The following is a 13,836-nucleotide window of genomic DNA, read 5'->3' as shown; positions in this document are numbered from 1 at the left end:
AATGAATATACTACCCAGCAGTCCATGAAAGCTTCTCTAATACAGATCACATCCTGGGAACATACACACACACAAATCTTAACAATTTCAGAACCATTGAAATAATTTCATGCATCCTATCTGACCAAAATGCAACAAAGTGTAATATCAGCAGCAAACAAATCCCCAGTAATTATACAAACTCATGAAGATACATTACTGAATGATGAATGAGCCAGAGAAGAAATCAGGAAAAAAAATTAAATTTTCTGGAATTAAATAAAAATTAAAAACACAACACAACAAAACCTCTAGGATACATTAAAAGCAGTCCTAAGGAAAATTTATATCTCTATCTAAGCACCTATATTAAAAATTCAGGGGGGCTGGTGAGATGGCTCAGTGGTTAAGAGCACTGACTGCTCTTCCGGAGGTCATGAGTTCAAATCCCAGCAACCACATGGTGGCTCACAACCATCTGTAATGAGATCTGATGCCCTCTTATGGGGTGTCTAAAGACAGTGACAGTGTACTTACATTAAATAAATAAATAAATAAATAAATAAATAAATAAATAAATTGTTAAAAAAAATTCAGGGGCTGGTGAGATGGCTTAGCAGTTTAAGAGCACTGACTATTCTCCCAGAGGTCCTGAGTTTGATTTCCAGCAACTGCATGGTGGCTCACAACCATATGTAATGGGATCCAATACCCTCTTCTGGTGTGTCTGAAGACAGCTACAGTGTACTCATATACATAATAAAATAAAAATATTTTTTTTAATTAGGGTAACTGGGCAGTGGTGCAACACACCTTTATTCCCAGTACTTGGGAAATAGAGGCAGGCAGATCTCTGAGTTTGAGGCCAGCCTGGTCAAGTTCCAGGACAGTCAGGACTACACAAAACTGTGTCTTGAAAAAAACAACAACAACTATACATACATACATACATACACACACACACACACACACACACACACACACACACACACACACACACATATATATATATATACAAATCAGAGGACAAATAACTGACTTTATGATACAACTTAAGAATTTAGAAAAGCAACAAACCCAGTAGACAACAATAAATAATAAAACCCAAAGCAGAAATAGAATGAAATAGAAATGAAGAAAACAATGCAAAGAATCAGCAAATCTAAGAACTGGTTCTTTGAAAACATAAACAAGATTGAAAGACCCTTGGTCAACTAAACAAGAGAAAGAGATGATCCAAAATAGCATAAAAAAGTTGTAAGACTTAAATTAAATTGATGAATTTATAAATCATCCAAATTCCCAAAGTTAAATAAAAGAACAACAAAAACAGACCCATAACAAACGAGGAGATTCGAACAGTAATGAAAAGCTTCCAGCTTAAAACAGTCCAGGGCCACATGGACTTTTTACTACTAGACTTTTAAAGTCTACAGCATATTCTCTTTAAACTATTTGAGAGGGTGGGGAGAGGACTCTCAGATTCCTTCTATAGATCCGGTATTTCCTCATTACCAAAGCAGGTAAAGACACAACAAAAAAGGCAAGCTACAGGCCAGTCACCCTCGGTGAACATCCATGGAAAAATTGTCAAATACTTAAAAACCAAATACAGGCATATATCAAAAAAGACCATATCAAGTTGACTTTACCACAGAGATGCAGGGTTGGCTCAACATTCATAAGCCATTAAGAATAATAAATCATATAAATGCACTTAAAGATGTGAGTCACCTATCTCAATAGGTGCAGAAAAAGCCTTTGACAAAATCCAACATGGCTTCATGATAAAAGTCCTAGAGAGAATAGGACTGGAGGGAACATACCTCAACATGATAAAGCCTACATATGACAACTCCACAGACAATACCATCCTTTTAAATGGAGAAAAACTGAAAGCAATCCCATTAAAATCAGGAATGAGACAAGGCTGTCAACTATCTTCATGCATTTTCAACACATGCTTGACACACTAAGCAATAAGGAAAAAGACACTAAAGAGTTACAAACATGAAAAGTCTAATTATCCCTATTTGCAGATGATATATTATACGTAATATCCCAAAAATTCCACAGAAAACTATTAATGATCAATAATTATAGCATAGTTGCAGGACCCCAAATCAAAACCCAGTAGCCTTTCTATATGTCAGCAACAAACATGCTGAGAAAAGGGATCATGGACACGCTCTCATTCACAATAACCAGTTGTTTTTAAATCTAGGAATAAGTCTAAGGAGGTGAACAATCCTATGATAAAAAAACTTTCAATTTCTGGAGAAAGAGGTTGAGAAAGACACTGGAAAGTGCAAAGAGCTCTCGTGTCCGTGGATCAGTAGAACTGATGCTGTGAAAATGATCACTGTACCAAAAGCAATGTGTAGATTCAGTGCGATCTCAATCAAAATCCACATGGAATTCTCCACAGAAACAGATTGTTAAAAAGTAAACCTAAAATTTGTTTGGAACCACAAAGGACCACAGACAGTCAAAGCAATCCTAAGCAAAAAGACGACTGTCCAAGGGATTATCATCCGAGTTCAAGCTATATTCCACACCTGTGATAATAAAACAGCTTAGTACTGGCACAGACACAGACAATGGAGAGCAATGGAACAAAACAGGAGGCTCACACGAGTACATGTAAGCAGAGCCATCTGATACGTGACAAAAAATGCCTGAAACACTGAGTGGAGAGAAGACAGCATCTTAAACAAATGGCTCTGGGGAAGTGTGCTGTGCATACGAAGAAGAAGGCTGAACCCACGTCTATCTATTCCAAGAGGATCAAAGCCCTCAAGGCAACGCCTGAAATACTGAAACTGCTAGAAGAAAACACGGGCAGTTCAAGACACGGGTGTAGGAAAGGACTTCCTGGATAGGACTCCATTGGCTTCGGGAATTAATAACGATAATGGATATGATATGGCCACACAAAAGCTTCTGTACAGCAGAGAAAACACGTGAAGAGGAAGCCCACAGAGTGGGGGAGAATCTTTGCCAGCTTTAGACATGACTGATATCCAGAATTAAAAAAAAGACAAGTCAAAAAAACAAGTGATGGGCTGGAGAGATGGCTCAGTAATTAAGAGTACTTACTGTTCTTCCAGAAGACCCAGCTGGTTCCCGGCACCTACACCAAACAACTTATAACCAACCCCAGTTCCAGTGGATACATAGCCACTGTCCTCTGTGGAGATCTGTATTCGTGTGCACATACACATAATTAAAAATAATAAATATAAAATTTTTAAAAGAAATAACCCAATTTGAAAATGGGCTACAGATATTAACAGAAAGTTTTCAAAAGAATAAATAAACAGCTAAGAAATGTCTCAGAAGGTGTTCAATGTCCTTAACAATTAGGGAAATGCAAATTAATATTACTTTGAGATCTTATCTTACCCCAGTCTAAGATCAATAAGACAGCTAACAACAAATGTTAGTGGGGATGTGGGGAAAGGAAACCCTTATTTACTGTTAGTGGAATTGCAAATTGGCATAAGCTCTGAAAATCAATGTGAAGAATTCTCGAAAAGCTAAGAACAGATCTACCATATGCTCAGCTGTGCCACTCCTTGGCATAAGCACTCGATACCCTACTACACAGATACATTTCAGTAGCTAGAAAACAGGAACATTATAAGTGTCCTCCTGCTGATAATTAAATAATGAAAATATAGGAAATAATACACAATGAAATAGTATTCAATTGCAAAAAAAAAAAAAAAAAAAAAAAAAAAAAAAGCATGAAACATGTAGATAAAAGATGGAACTTGAAAACATTAAGCCAGACATTAATCCCAGCACTCATGGGGTAGAGGCTAGTAGATCTCTGAGGTCAAGATCAGCCTGGTCTACACAGAGAGTTCTAGGACAGCCAGGGGTTACATAGAGAGACCCCGCCTCAAGAAAAGAGAAGTAGCAAAGTAGCCCAGACCCACAACAAACACTCCATGTCCTCTCTTATTTGTGGATCCTAGCTCTAGGATTTTAGATCTGAGTATGTAGCCAGGAGCCACCACATAAATTAGGAAAGTAAAAAGGGGACCATGGGGATGGGAAAGAAGGAACTTAGAAAGGGGGATATTAGGGCATGGGGGTGGGAAAGCAGGGAAATGGCAGATCGAGGACCTAATTGCAAAAGAGGGAGGAAACCACTGTAAACAGGGAGGGAGGAAGGAGGATAAATATACAGTAAGAGCATGAAAAGCTGTAGAAAATATATTGGTTTATGTTTACATATGCATACGTGTGTGTGTGTGTGTGTGTGTGTGTGTGTGTGTAGAGAGGGGGAGGGAAGAAGGGAAAGAGAAAGGGGTAGTTATGACACTTAGGGTGATACCATAAACTACCTAACTAAGGCCCCAATACAAAGTATGGCCATCTTCCTTTGGAGTTGTTGGCCAGGAGAGTCAAAGAGACTCCCAACATTATTCAGAGGTTATGGCTGTTATCCTTGGTTGTTTCCCCAAACTTGAAGGTAATAGCTATTGCTGAAGACAACACACACTTTGGACATGGACTTGGAGGGATTGAGATGGAATGGACCTGGAAGCCTCTCCCCAGAGGACTAATTCTCACATCTCATGATTCTATGCAAGCTGCCAAGAAAGAAGAGCAATCGCCAGTCCTACCTAATGATAAAGCATAAGACCTACACCCACCAGCAGCATGGCAAGCTATCCCCACGGTGCAATGGTGGCGCTGACATCTTCAGTGTAACCAACAACTGTCTAACAGGGCCCAAGGCTTTCCCAGTAGGAGAGAATTTAAACCTGGTACCATAAACCTAGTCAATTACCTGTAGCTGGTGGAGTCTCCCTACAGGAGAGCCTGCTACCATTTTCCTGAACCAATATATTTTCTGTTTTCTAACTATTTACCCTGACAGCTACATGTAAGTGATGCTCTCATCCCTCATCAAAGAAACTTCATTGTGCATCAGAAAGAGACACTACAAAAATTCACAACTGACAAAAAAGCAAAGAGCCGCTGACCATGGGGTGCCCAGCTGCAATCAGTATAAACACAATTAGCCTACACTTAGCTTAGAAACATCACAGAAGACGATGCAGGAAGACTCTTGGATGCAGAGGACAGGAATGCCTGCTATACAGTAGTGTCTTCTGTATGACAAGGAGCTTTACCATAAGATCTCAACAATACAAACATGCCAGTGTGGACAAAAGGGCCTCACAAGGGCCCTGCCCCTAGATGACAAGCTGCAGGCAAGTAAGAGCTAACAAGACAGGGACCTGCAGTCTTCTCTAGGTTCAAGCCTGCTGAAGATATTCAACCCTTAGCTGGCAGCCCAAACACCTACCTATACAAGCAACATTAAATGGACTCAGTAGGCTGTGTGTGTGTGTGTGTGTGTGTGTGTGTGTGTGTGTGTGTGTGTGTGTGTTGTGAAAAATAATAATTATTCAATCACAAACAGGGAGGGAGGGGTGGACATGGGAGAAGTTGGAGTAAAAGACAGGGTAGAAATTATGTAACTACAGAACTCATATATAAAATTCCCAAATTTTTTAAAAAAAACTTTTAAAACAGATATGTAAAAAATTAGAAGATACGCTAATATGATATAACTAATATGATATACAAATAGAATAAGAATTTTATTTCATAAAACAAAGACTGTTAGTGAGCTACATAAATACCGATACCAAAAAAAAGAAAAATTCTACCATGGGGAGGGGGGACTTACACTCCAGAAATCATTTCTTAAATTAGTCACTGAGAGAGGAGACAAGGTAAATAGATCTCCTTCCTCTTAACGAAGGCTCCGTTTGTTTGCCCTGCCCCATTCTCTGAGTGAAATTTCCCATTGACTTTCCTTTGTGACGTGTTGTGTGCATGCATGTGTGTGACCCATGCACGTGTGCCTTCATTTATTTGCATGATGGTCTCACTTAATAAGATGTCTTGTTTAGGTTTGGCCACAAGGGGGCAGTCTTCATTGCTTTGACAAGCTACTTTTCCTAGCTGTTCCACTTATCAAGCTGTGCTACAAAAGTCCTGTGTTCACTAGAAGGACTTAACCACCCATCCATAGAAGGTCTCAGTATATCATACATTGCTGAACCTAGGGACTCCTAATGTCATTGACCCTGTAGGTCTATATGCCCCTCCAAAATTCCTATGTTGAAATCCTAATCTCAGATACGAGCATGTTCTATTTGGAGATAGGTCCTTTGGGAGGTGTTTGCACCCTTATAAAGCAGGCCACACAAGGCTCTTTCATGGGTGGGGATACAATGAGAAGGTGGCCATCAGCCAGCTAGCCAGAGAGCCCTCACCCGAATCCAACCCTACAGACATCTGGTCCTGTGCTTCCTGTCCCTAGAACTGTCAGAAATCTCTGTTATTTACAAGCTTTTCAGTCTGACTGTTTTCCTGTTTGTTTTTGAGACAAGGTCTCACCTAGCCCTGGCTCTAAATTTACTAGGTAGGTGGGGATGGCTTTGAACTTCTGATCCTCCTGCCTCTGCCTCCCAAAGTGCTGAGATTGTAGGGTCTGGAGCCCAGGCTACTTGCATGCTCGGTAGGTGCACCTCCAACTGAGCCACACCCTTAGCTCCTCAGACTTTGGTAAGTTGTTATAAGATCATGAACTGAGATTCTCGGCTAGGATTAAGGTACTGATTCCTAATTTTTCCCAGAAAAAAAAGGAGACTAGTCCCTGGTCCAGCTCCTGGGAAGCCTTATACTGATCCCTTCTGCATTGTGGCAAGCCTTTATTTTATAGTAAAATTCTCCTTGCTTACTTGGAATACATAAGCCTGAATTTTATTATTTTTATTGCAGTTAATTTCTTACCAACTAGATACCTCAAAACATCCACTTTAAAAGATGCATTTGAATTAAACTTTATATATTTAGTCTTTAGATTATGTGAACATATTACTGACTAATGTATATGGTTTTTACTTTTAAAATATATCATATGTGTGTGCATGTGTGTCTGTGTGTGTAGAGTATGCTATATGTGTGCAGTACCTGAGGGGTCTAAAAGGACATCAGGTATCACAGAACTGTGGTTACAGACAGATGTCAGCCACCCACATGGCTGCTGGGTGTTGGAATTGAACTCCAATCCTCTAAAAGAACAGCAAACACGCTAGGCACTAAGCTATCTCTCCAGGCCTGGAAAGTTTTCACTTGAACTTATTGAATCACCTGCTTTAGAAAATAAGAAAGGAAAGAACCTTGTGAAAGGAATAGCCAGCTCCTAACCGCCGCTCTCCCAGTGGACGGTTCAGCCTCCCTCAGGAGGAGGTCAGTGCACAGAGCAGCCGACTCAGACTTTGCTGTGGGTACTTAATGGTAGGAATTCTCCATCTCTATCATCTGCGTCTCTGGGTGGAGCCCGGGAATAGTTATGTCATAATGCCACCCTAGTTCTTAAGATTGACAGCTATCACCAAGGAAAGCCAGAAGCAGCTCACTCCATGACTTTGGGAGTGGACATGACTTTGGGAGCGTCCCAGACTTGAATTCTCCACATCCAAACTGGTTAAGAAAAAAAAAGTACGTAGGGACTGATTGCACTGGATAGGATTTAAAGTGCCTTTGTTTCTCTTATTTCCATGTTCCCTCTTCCCCTCATTCCCTCCCCCACCACAGTTCCTTAAAGGTGGTAATAATAATAATAATAATAATAATAATAATAATAATAATAAAATAAATAAATAAAATAATAAAACACCAGGTAGTTCTGATCCAAACACTGCAGTGTGCATCTTGTTGGTGCTCATATTAAACTCTTTCCCATGAAATATGTTTAATATGCTTCCATGCAAAGGCAGTGAAGGATGCCTCTATAGAGTGAAGGGTATCTGAGCTTTTAACACACAGGAAAAGAGAAGCAGGAACCTTCCTGCTTCTCTGCCAGACGGCCTGTCTTGCAGAGCTGACACTGATGCCTGTGTGGTCATTAAAGATGGCGTTCTCAGCAGTAAAGATGCTGTTTCCTTGACCACCTTCATGCTTTAGATCACATCTCGTCTAGAGTATTAAATGCTTGCAGCCACGACACACCTTAACAAGAAAGGACTTATCTGTAGTCACAAAAATATTTTCTTGATGAGAGATATTTATCTGAGTAGCACTTGGCCTTGATTATTGTCATTATTATATAATGTCTCTCAAATGCTGTGTCATATGTGTCTCTAACTGCTTTGCATTTAAATAGTCTCAGCCTCCAGATAAACGGATGCAAATGCGTCCATTCACCTCTACTTTAGAATGTGAAAGGCATAGGAAAGATGAGATATAGCCACCCAGAGTTAGGAGCCCACTTAGTGCCCGGAAGGCCAAGTAGAGCAGAACCCCTCAGGCCTCAGGCCTCAGCCCAAGTTGTGATCTTTTCTGACCATTGTCAAGGCCCCTAGAGTCCATGTGGCCTGATGCATAAACAGTGCCAGTTCCCTGGGGAGAACGCTACAGGTGACTGAGAACCCAGAGTCTCTATCCCCACTGAAAGCTGGAAGAGAAACCTGGGCTCCACCTGCTCACAGAGGGACATGGTGGGTGTCCGCCCTCCTTCACTGGTAGGCTCTTGTGAAACAGGTAGAAAGGAATTTTCAAAAGCAACAATGCAAGACAAAAGTAGCACCCACTTTTAAGACAGGAAACACTTCCAGGGGAATTTAAAAGCTTTGTAGACACAAAATTCCCTCTATTGAAAGATAGGAGGCCAGGCAGTGGGGGCACACACCTTTAATCCCAGCACCTGGGAGGCAGAGGTAGGCGGATTTCTGAGTTCGAGGCCAGCCTGGTCTACAGAGTGAGTTCCAGGATAACATGGGCTACACAGAGAAACCCTGTCTCAAAAAACAAACAAACAACAACAACAAAAAGGAAGGAAGGAAGGAAGGAAGGAAGGAAGGAAGGAAGGAAGGAAGGAAGGAAGGAAGGAAAGATCAGGACTGGAGAGATGGCTCAATGGTTAAGAGCACTGACTGTTCTTCTAGAGGTCCTGAGTTCAATTCCCAGCAACTGCACGGTGGCTTACAACCATCTGGAATGAGATTCAATTCCCTTCTCTGGTGTGTCTGAAGACAGCTACAGTGTACTCATTTATATAAAATAAATATTCCTCCTTTAAAAAAAAAAAAATGGGATTTTATCCCAGCCTGTGCCAGACTTCTGCACACACTGCCTCCTGGCTCCACCTTCCTGATCTACCCCCAGTAGTTTCTTGTTTTTCAATAGTCCATCCTGACACGTTCTGCAAGAGCTACAACTCACAATCAGAGCCCATACGCAATTAAACATTCATGCCCCTGAATAAAGCAGAAACTCTTGCTGTATACCCTTACTCCGAGAGCACTAGGGTCCCTTTTTCCCACCCCACTGAGGTTCAGTCTCCATGCACATCCTTTCTTGGGTACCTGGGATATAAACGGAGCGACCATCGCTCCAATTCGGCACAGGGAGCCACTGGTTCCCATCCCCAGAGCACGCATCTGGGTTGGGTAGACCTGCAGAGAAGAGGGATAGAAAACGACCATTGGTGACTGGTCTTCTCTTCTTCCCTTCCCTCTCTAGTTCAGGTTTCTGTATCTGTAAAATACTGGATGTTCTTTGTCTTTGGTATACAGTTTTGAATTTTTTTTCAGAAATAAGTTACATTTACTTCTCGTGTGTGCATGGCTATGCATGCATTTAAGACACACGTGGAGGTCAGAGGATAACTCACAGAAGTCTGTGCTGTCCTTCTGTCACATCAATCTGGGGAACCGAACTCAGATTGTCATGTTTGGCAGCAAGTGCCTTCTTCCATGAGTCATCTCCCCAGCCCATGGTAATTAATTTCTATTGTCAATATATTTGGATGTGGAGCTGCTTAAATTAATAAAGGGAAGAACATTAGGCCTGCCCTAATCAATTGTCTTATCCACTAATAGACTCAAAATTTGGATAGACCAGAACTTCGGAAGCCTCCTTAGAGGACGTGGGCACTGGCGTGTGCTTTTGAGGGTGTTATCTTAGCTCACCTCCCTTGTTCCTCCCCTGGCTTCCTGGCTGCTGTGAGGTAACCCACACCCTTTGACCACAGCGTCTCTGTTACAGACCAAAGGGTAAAACAGATAGCCATGAACCAGAACAACTGAGACGGAACTGAAAGAGATCTTCCCTCCCCCCAAATTACTTCAGGCGTTTGTCATTGTGACCAGTTTGACTACCATTCTGATTTTACAACAAAGGGAAGAGATCTTGTCTTTGAGAAACTGAATTTCAGTAGACTGAATAAGAGAACTCTCTGATACCATTTTCATAGAATGTTTTTAAGAAACTTGTCAAGTGGTTAACAGCAGTCAGAGATGCACAAATTGATAGCTCGCCGGGCACGTCCTGTGTAGCCACGCCATTCCCCAATGCTCACCTCAGCAGTGTAAATGTAGATGGTGTTGAAGTTTGCTGCCACCAGGGCCCTCAGCATGAAGAGGAAGCCAATGAGGCCAGCACTGAAGAAGAAGCAGAGGAAGTTATAGGAACAGACACAGAGGAACCTTGAAGACAGTGTCACAAAGCTCTGAGCCTTGGCAGGGTGCTGCTCCTCACCTGGCCTGACTGTTTGACATCCTAAGGTAGTTTCCACACAATTCCACTCACCAAAGCAGGATGCTCGGGCCTGATGCTCCCTGAGGAGCACATGCCTTGGAAAGGTATTTTATTGGTATAATTGCTTTGCCTGCATGTGTGTACGTGCACTATGCACACACCTGGAAGGTCAGAGCAGGGCATCAGATCCCCTGGAACTGGACTTCAGGTGGTTGTAAAACATTCTCTCGGTGCTGGCAACTGAACCTGGGTCCTCTACAAGAGCAGCAAATGCTCTTATCTACTGAGCCATCTCTCCAGCTCCCTCATATTTCTTCTTTCAATCACTAGATCACCTAGTCCCTTGTAAGATGTAAATGTTGTGTGGTGTTGTCTAAGGAGCAATGATGTGCAGAGAACAAGAGATTGTGTGGTGCCCAGACACAACCAGCACATCCACCACACAAGTCCTGCACCCAGGGCCCATTGTGGAAGAGCGGTCAGAAAGATCGCAGGGAGTTTGCTCTAAGAAAATGTATCCTAGAAATGTCAGACAGGCTGCACCCAGGAAGTCTCATCATGGCTACCTGAACAAGACCTGAATAACAAAGATACCAATAGGCATGCTAACATGGAAGAAAGCTCTCGGGGCCTCAATTCTAGACAAAGAACTATAAGCAACTGGGAATACTGAGAACAGGAGAAATGGTCATCTCCAAGGAAACCTCCTCCCTCCATTGGTTATCCAACATCAAATGGTCATCCCTGCAATCAAACATACAGGTAATAATATATGGACTGAGCAGGATGTATTTATATATTTAGAGTGTGTGTGTGTGTGTGTGTGTGTGTGTGTGTGTGTGTGTAACAATGAAAGTTTTTAAAATGCCACTAAAAGAGAGCTGAGGGTACATGAGAGAGATTTGAAGAAGGAAAGTAAAGGGGAAGGCCGGGCATGGTGGCACATGCCTTTAATCCCAGCACTTGGGAGGCAGAGGCAGGTGGATTTCTGAGTTCGAGGCCAGCCTGGTCTACAGAGTGAGTTCCAGGACAGCCAGGACTACACTGAGAAACCCTGTCTCGAAAAACCAAAAAAAAGGAAAGTAAAGGGGAAAATGATGTAATAATAACTTCAAAAAATAAAGAAAATCTCAAAAATTATCCAATTCACAAATCTTAAAGAGAGACTAATGGCGGGCTATCTCAGTTAGGGTTTCTTCTGCTGTGGTGAAACACCATGGCCAAAAGCAACATGAGGAAGAAACAGTTTGTTTGGCCTACACTTCTATATAGTAGCCCATCATTGAAGGAAGTCAGGACAGCAACTCAAGCAGGGCAGAGACCTGGAGGCAGGAGCTGATGCACAAGAGGCTATGAAGGGGTGCTGCTTACTAGCTTGCTCTCCCTGGCTTGCTCAACCTGCTTTCTTATAGAGCCCAAGTCCAAAGATGGTGCCACCCACAACAGGAGAGGCCCTCCCCTATCAATTACTAATTAAGAAAATTCACTGTAGGGGCCGGAGAGATGGTTCAGCAATTAAGAGCACTGGTTGCTCTTCCAGAGAACCTGAGTTCAATTCTCAGCACCCACATGGTGGTTCGTAAGGATCTGTAGCTCGGCTCTTAGGGATCCGATGCCCTGCCACAGACTTATATGCAGGCAAAACACCAGTGCACATAAAATAAATAAATTAAAACAAATAAATCATAAATAAATAAATACTATCCTTGGGGAGAGAGGAAGGAAGGAAGGAAGGAAGGAAGGAAGGAAGGAAGGAAGGAAGGAAGGAAGGAAAGAGAGAGAGAAAAGAAAGAAAGAAAGAAAGAAAGAAGGAAGGAAAGAAAGAGAGAGAGAGAGAAAATGCCCTTCAGTGAGATCTTGTGGAAGCATTTTTTCAATTGAGATCCCCTCTTTTCAAATGCCTTTTGTTTGTGTCATGGTGACATGTAGCTAGCCAGAACTCACACTCTACAGAGATATAGTTTGCTTTCACTGTCTGGAATGAAACTTTTTTTTAAATTTCAATCTATGGTTGGTTGCCCTATGGTGTAGAACTCACCGATCAATCGTTGCTCAGGGTTGCAGATTTGGGGTGATGCTTGCTATCTGAGGCAAGCACTCCGCATCTGAACTGTTCCCAGCCCTCAGATATATGTTGTCCGTGTCACTGGGCTAGTTCCCGTTGGTCCAGATAATTTGGTAAAAAGCTAGGACTGTTCTCCAGTTCTCCAAGAAGCTTTGCATAAAGAACCTAAATAAACTAGTGGGTCTGAAGGAGGCAGGGCGTAGAGGAGGGAAGGGCCTTTTCGTCTGACAGACAGGCTGTTCTCTACTCTCCCTTTGAGATGACATGGTCCAGACTCCACTGATTACCAGGAGTCAGGAGGTCCCATTTGATAACTTTCACGCCACTTATGTGGAAGCAACCAAAGAGTAAATACCTTGAAGTGCAGATATTGAGGAGAAGGAAAAACAAAGCCGTGCATCCCATGGTGATGGACAGGCTCAGTCGTCTGCCCAGGAAATTGATGCCCAGGATATTTAAAGGGTTCACTAGAAGGCAAACAGCAAACACAAGTGGTAACACCTTGGAGCAAAAGTGCTCTCCACAAACACCTGTGATTTCACAAGGAAGCAGCTGCAATTCTAAACCCACGCACACTGTCATGGAATCTATGACATCTCCAGTGTGCTTTTTCCTTATGGGTCCATTACAGGTGCATGCATGTCAAATACTGGTTATACATAAAGGCATGTTTTTTTTCTTTCTTTTCTTCTTCTTCTATCTTTTTTCATACAAGATCTCTCTGCATAGTCATGACTGTCCTAAACTCATTATAGAAACCAGGTTGGCCTCAAACTCACATACCTCTGCCTCCCAAGTGCTGGGACTAAAGGAATATGTCACCACACTTAGCTGCATTTTATTTTATTTTATTTTATTTTACTTTATTTTACTTTACTTTTTTGCTTACTCTACCATAAAGGTCTGTTGTAAACTACCAGTTTCCTAGAACTAAAGGTCATATAGCATTGTCCATTGAACCCAAGGCTCCACTGACTTTCAGTCTTTGAGACAGGGTTTCACTGTGTCAGCTTGTGCCACTACACTGGACTCTGAGCTCCGTTTAATTTTTTGAGACAGGATCTCATATCACAGTCCTCAAACTCAGTCAAGGATGACCCTGAGTTTCTGATCCTCTTGTATCCAGTCTGCAAGCAATGGGATGACAGGCATACACCACTGCACCCAGTTCATACGGTCCTGGGGATTTTGTGCATGTAGGTTGGCAAGCACTCAAG

At 42.1% G+C, this 13,836-nt stretch overlaps 1 protein-coding gene across 3 annotated transcripts in view; it reads right to left on the bottom strand.

Annotated features, from left to right (window-relative positions):
• Svopl (SVOP like) overlaps positions 1-13,836 on the bottom strand; it is a 64,838-nt gene that overhangs the window by 14,120 nt on the left and 36,882 nt on the right. For 2 of the 3 annotated variants that reach the window (XM_076913537.1, XM_076913538.1), the window contains exons 12-14: positions 12,975-13,086; positions 10,376-10,457; positions 9,381-9,470 (exon numbers count right to left, since the gene is read on the bottom strand). In XM_076913537.1, coding sequence (XP_076769652.1) covers positions 9,381-9,470; positions 10,376-10,457; positions 12,975-13,086 — 284 coding nt within the window. The remainder of the gene's footprint in view (positions 1-9,380; positions 9,471-10,375; positions 10,458-12,974; positions 13,087-13,836) is intronic. The other variant, XM_076913539.1, reaches the window with a different exon arrangement.

The sequence above is a fragment of the Arvicanthis niloticus genome, chromosome 15 (genome assembly GCF_011762505.2).
Source record: "Arvicanthis niloticus isolate mArvNil1 chromosome 15, mArvNil1.pat.X, whole genome shotgun sequence".
Taxonomy (NCBI): domain Eukaryota; kingdom Metazoa; phylum Chordata; class Mammalia; order Rodentia; family Muridae; genus Arvicanthis; species Arvicanthis niloticus.
This window is presented reverse-complemented; position numbering and strand designations above follow the sequence as displayed.